The sequence below is a fragment of the Corvus brachyrhynchos genome, unplaced genomic scaffold, assembly GCF_000691975.1.
Source record: "Corvus brachyrhynchos isolate BGI_N302 unplaced genomic scaffold, ASM69197v1 scaffold125, whole genome shotgun sequence".
NCBI classification, from domain to species: Eukaryota; Metazoa; Chordata; class Aves; order Passeriformes; family Corvidae; genus Corvus; species Corvus brachyrhynchos.
The window spans coordinates 1,148,873-1,153,889 of NW_008238342.1; the positions used below are offsets into that span (position 1 = coordinate 1,148,873).

The window sequence follows — 5,017 nt, forward strand, 5'->3', positions numbered from 1 at the left end:
GGAGCTGGGAGCACACCTTGGGTTTTCCAGTGGAGCCGCTCGTGTAGAGGATGAAGAGCTCGTCCTCGGCGTCGCACCACTCGGGCTCACACTCCGTGCTGGCACCACTCATCAGCTCATGCCACCACGCGTCCACATCTGGGTTCCAGGGGGCCTGAGGAAAGCACAAGATTGGAAACAGGCTTGTCCAAAAACAAGAGAAGGGGGATGAGGAGAACAACCCAAACCTCGCCCCCCTCACGGGCCACCGAGGGAGATGTTCACAGCACAGCCTGCTGCAAACCATGCACCAGAGCTGCAGCTCCCACTCCAGAAGCTCCTTTTCACAGCCCACAGCCATGAGGAAAACCTTTAAACACAGTCTGCCTGCAACACCTGAAGCAGAGTGTCCAGACTGCAGGTAACGGCGATGAATCCCCGTGGGCAGCAGCAGCAGCCAGGAGAGGCCCTGCAGTAGCAGCTGCTCTGGGCTGTTCCCACAAACAGGCTCCTCCTGCCCTGTGGGGCTGCCCTGAACTGCAGTCCCACAGCGAAGCAGCAAGCACAGCCACACAGCCACCTGTCCCACAGCCACCTGTGGGGATCCTGACAGCAGCACGGCCCGAGACAAACAGCAGCGTGGTGGGATCACACTGCTTGGCCCTGCAGGCCTCCCAAAAAAATCTGTTCTCTGGGTTTTTAGGTAATAACTACCCTGGTAAGAAGTGACTGCACCAGTGCAGAGCCACCCAGCGCTGGCTGACTGAAGATGCCAGAACTGTGACAGAGCCACCAACACCTGAGGCTGATGGGCTGAGCTCACCCTGAAGGTTGTTCTGGCTGTCCACCTCTCCAGGGTGGTGTCACTGCTCAGGGCAAGACTTAACTTCCCTGACCTTCTCACCTTTCCTCAGAGAAGCTTGAGGGAAGCTGTGCAGGGAACATGCCCCAGACTCCGCTCAGACCTTCACTTCTCCCATCTCTGTGAGGGCAGGCACCTGACCCAGACTCCTGCACATTTCCTCCTCACAGCGCCAGACTCCCCACAGCTCCTTCAGCTGGGGTGCACAGAGAGCAGCCACGGGGGCGCAGGATGACTCTGTGCAGCCCTAAAGATGCTCATTTGACATCTGGAGGCACCAGGACCCCACAGCCCAGCACACAGCTCCCACACATGTGGTGCCCGGGACACCAGCTGCTTGACAGCTTGGCACAACTGGGCCCACTTGGAAAGCCTTCATGGACCCCCAGGGCTCCTGGTTTTACCTGGGAAAGCAGTTTCCACAATTCTGTCCCACCAGCAAGGTCCCAGCAAGGCACCAGGTAAACAAGCCCAAGGGCATCCAGCAGTTTTCTCTTGCATCCCTCCTTGAAGGATCCCTGATTTAGCACTCAGCCTCCAGTGCCCCAGGGAGGAGGTCAGCCCCATGGCACTGTGTGTCTTTGCCTGCCCACTCTGGGGTTCCAGAAGCCACGTGAGGCAGGCAGAGTCCACATGCTGGCTCTGGAGCTCCAGGTTTGCTGCCTGTGGCCAGGAAGCTGCAGGTGACCCCTGCCAGCTTCCCTGCAAAGGGAAGTGCGTTGTGAGAGCTGCTGCTGATGGGCAGAGAGCCAAACCCTGACCTGGATGCTGACACTGCATCCCAGAGGCTCTGCAATCCCCTGGCAGCACGCTGGCCTGTGCCCAGGGGTCACTGATGTGGGTCTGCTTCTGGAAGCACTGGTGGCATTGCATTCACCCCACGCTGTGGGCAGCTCTGGCAAGCTGGGTGGGGTCTGTCACTGACATGCAGCTGCTGGTAGCCCGGTTAGGAGGGCACGTGTGGCCCTGCAGCCAGACCAGTTAGGGGAGGTGAGGAGCTGCATGGGAAGCAGAGAGGAGGTGCCAAAAAGAGGAAGGCAGTGCTGTGTGTAAATACCTTGGGATGGAGTCTCTGTGAGCTTTCAGTCTTTTTTTCCTGTTAAAAATCCACAAAGAGGGTGTGAAATCTGGGAAGCGGAGGATCCACACTGGGCTTTGCAAGCAGGGAGCTGGAAGCCCACAGGCCCGGATGCTGGGAAATCACCCTGGCAGCCTGGAAAACGCTCAGATCCAGGGCCAGGCCAGGAGATGCCCTGTGAGCAGAAGCCTGCCCATTTCCATCACCTTCCCTGAGTGCCTCCAGGATAAGTCCCCAAGGCCACTTCCTGCACATGGCTGGCACAGAGGCACAGAGCCAGCACACAGCCCACAGACCATCCAATAGCCTCACACAAGCCAATGGCACAGTAAAAATGCATCCACGAGGGAAAGAATCCTTAATAAAGTGTCCAAACAAGTAGAGCAGAGAGAGCCAAAGGGTAAGAGACACCCTCCAGCCACCCCCCAGGACATTCTGCACAACAACCTCACCTCACCTACTGGAACCAGCACAGGGACAGGCTGCCCTGCAACCACTCTGCCAGGGAAACCTCACACAGGAACTCTGGTCTGCCCCTGTTTTCCCATTCCCTTGCATCTACCCTGCCCTCACAAGAGAAGGGGCAGAGCAGGGCAAGGAACATGGCCAGGCTGTCAAACACAGAGCAACACCCCAATAAAATTAACACAGCTGAACGAGGAAAAGTAACTCGAAGGTAGAGAAGCTGCTGGACTTCTTGTTCCAGGGAAGTGCACAGACCACTCCTCCTGAAAGCAGAGTCTAAAGCTCAAATACTCCCCAAACACAACCCATTTCTGAGCCAGCAGCAGCCTGGGGATAACTCAGTGCAAATAATCCTCCAACACAGAGGGACAGAAGACAATGTTGCAAGATTTGGAGCTGTGGGGTAGCTGAAAGTAACCTGCCTTTGGAGCAGGTAAGGGCTGGGCACAGCGGGGCTGCTCAGCAGCCTCAGGAGAGCAGCAGGCAGCCACAGCTCCACACCACCTTCTCCTCCTTCCAGCCCCATCTCACCACATGCCTCTGGCCCACATCCTTTCATCTGTTTTCAGCTGCAAGGGAAAGCCCCAGCCTGAGAGCTGACAGAGCCCCTGTGCCAGCTGCACACACCCTGCACTGCTCTCAGCAGAGGATTGCTGCCCTGTTGGGGGGCTGCACTGAGCCCATGCCACGAGCACAGATCTCCTGGGTTTCCTCTCCTGCTTCCCATGTCACAGCTACAGTGCAGCACAGCACTGGTCTTTGCACAAAAGGGGAGAGAGACAAAGGGCTAGGAAGGAAAAGCCTTGTACTGGGCAGAGGAAAATGGGCATCTTGTCCCTAGTGGCTTTGGAAGATGTACCCAGGGGTCCTGTGGGCTGGCAGCTTGGTGAGGGTGTTAAAGGAAGCAGCAAGGAGAGGATCTTGTTAAGGAAAAGGAACCGTTTTTCAGACCACTCACACTGCAACATCAGTAAGAAGGGGAGTAAACAGGAACAGGAGTCAGAACAGGAGCGTCCAGGGAATCACTGCAGTGGTTTTGCACTGATCCATTTGCTAGTCTCAGGCCCATGGCAATAAAACCCCTGTCTCATCCCACCAGGAACACACCTGCACATCCTGGCACAGCCTTTTCAGAGGGGGAGACTTGCTGCAGGTCCCATCCACTGTTATCTCTTCCCTGCCCAGGTGCTTCACCACGATGCACTTTTTCAAAGAGGATCCCCTGTAAAAGGCAGGAGCTGTCACACTGGGCTGCTCAGGGGCTGAGCCAGCCCTTCCTGAGATTCACAGGCAGCACTGGAGGCAGGGCAGGAGCCTGGAGCTGCTTTTGTTGAGCTGGAGAATTTGCTGCCATGCAAATTGCAGGTACACCATGTACTTCCAAGGACACCAGCCACAGGAACAGCTCAGAGAGCGGGAACAGTCTGTGCACAACTTATTGGGGATTTATCAGGTGTGATTCCTGGGGAGAAAGTGGGGATCCCACAAGTCTCTCTCCAAGGACACTGCTGTCCTTACAAATCCCAAATTTGCCTGCCTGTGACCAGGAACAAGCCCTCCTACCAGGAGATACTGGTGGCTGCTCCAACCCCTAGGCATGACTGACTATCTCAGAGGGAGTAAAGGCTTCCAAAGCCTGATTATACACCAAGGAAAGGCGTAGGTGTTTGCCCCCTCATGAGGGCAAAGACAGCCTACAAAACACTGACAGAATGATCTTATTTCCCTTCAACCCTGTCAGAGTATCAACACAGTCTCCACCAGTTAATTCCCAGCTTCAGGATCAACTTCTGTCCTCCCAGGTACCTATTTTTACAGACATAAAGACTTAGGTTTTCTTAAAGAGTTCAAATTTCTAACGTGCAGACTATCTGCCCTGAATTTCCATGTTTGCTCTAACACACAAACCCACATTCAGTCTCACACAAGCTACACAGATGCTGTGTCTGTAAGCTTGGCAAAGTCATTTTGCCATGATTATTTCCCTCTCTGTAACATCTGATGACTGCTGGTGTCAGACCTGCTGCAGAGTCTGCCCACCTATGACAACTCCCATTTGTGCAGGAGCAGATTCTGGCAGCAATGGCCTTTTTTACAAGGGAATCCAAACTTACCTGTCTTTACATTTCCGGATGGCTTCATCTGCGATGTGCTTCAAGTTGACCAGTTTGTCCCCTCGATAAAAGGCATCTGCAAAATGGTGAGGGAAACATCAGAGGGGCTTCCCAGCCAAGGCAGCCTGGGACAGCTGGAGCAACAAGCAGTTGCAGGAGGGCAGAGCAGAGCTCATGCACTGGAGTGAGGGGAAGCAGACAAGCAGTTGATGGGAAAGCTTTCCTGATGCACCTTTTTAGCCTAGAGAAACTGATGCCAAAAGAAACGGTGGAATTCCTTCTCTGGGAGCGGTCCCAGTTTGACCTGACAAATCTCTTGGGAATATCCTGTGGGAAATAATCCAATGCATCCAGAACACAGATTGCAGTTTAGTGGGTCCGTTTCATGCCATGGGAATTTACAAAAATACTATTTCTTGCACTGTTGGAAAAACAGCTGGGGAAATGCAGTGGGCTTACATGCAACGACTGCCACATTCTTGACCCTTTGCTTTACAAGGCTGGGAGCTGCAGCAGGAA

General features: G+C 54.5%; 1 protein-coding gene across 2 annotated transcripts in view; it reads right to left on the reverse strand.

Annotated features, from left to right (window-relative positions):
- ACSS2 (acyl-CoA synthetase short-chain family member 2) overlaps window positions 1-5,017 on the reverse strand; it is a 31,966-nt gene that overhangs the window by 8,354 nt on the left and 18,595 nt on the right. The window contains exons 5-8 of one of the 2 annotated variants that reach the window (XM_008634369.2): window positions 4,499-4,574; window positions 3,492-3,606; window positions 1,899-1,937; window positions 17-154 (exon numbers count right to left, since the gene is read on the reverse strand). In XM_008634369.2, coding sequence (XP_008632591.1) covers window positions 17-154; window positions 1,899-1,937; window positions 3,492-3,606; window positions 4,499-4,574 — 368 coding nt within the window. The remainder of the gene's footprint in view (window positions 1-16; window positions 155-1,898; window positions 1,938-3,491; window positions 3,607-4,498; window positions 4,575-5,017) is intronic. The other variant, XM_017735140.1, reaches the window with a different exon arrangement.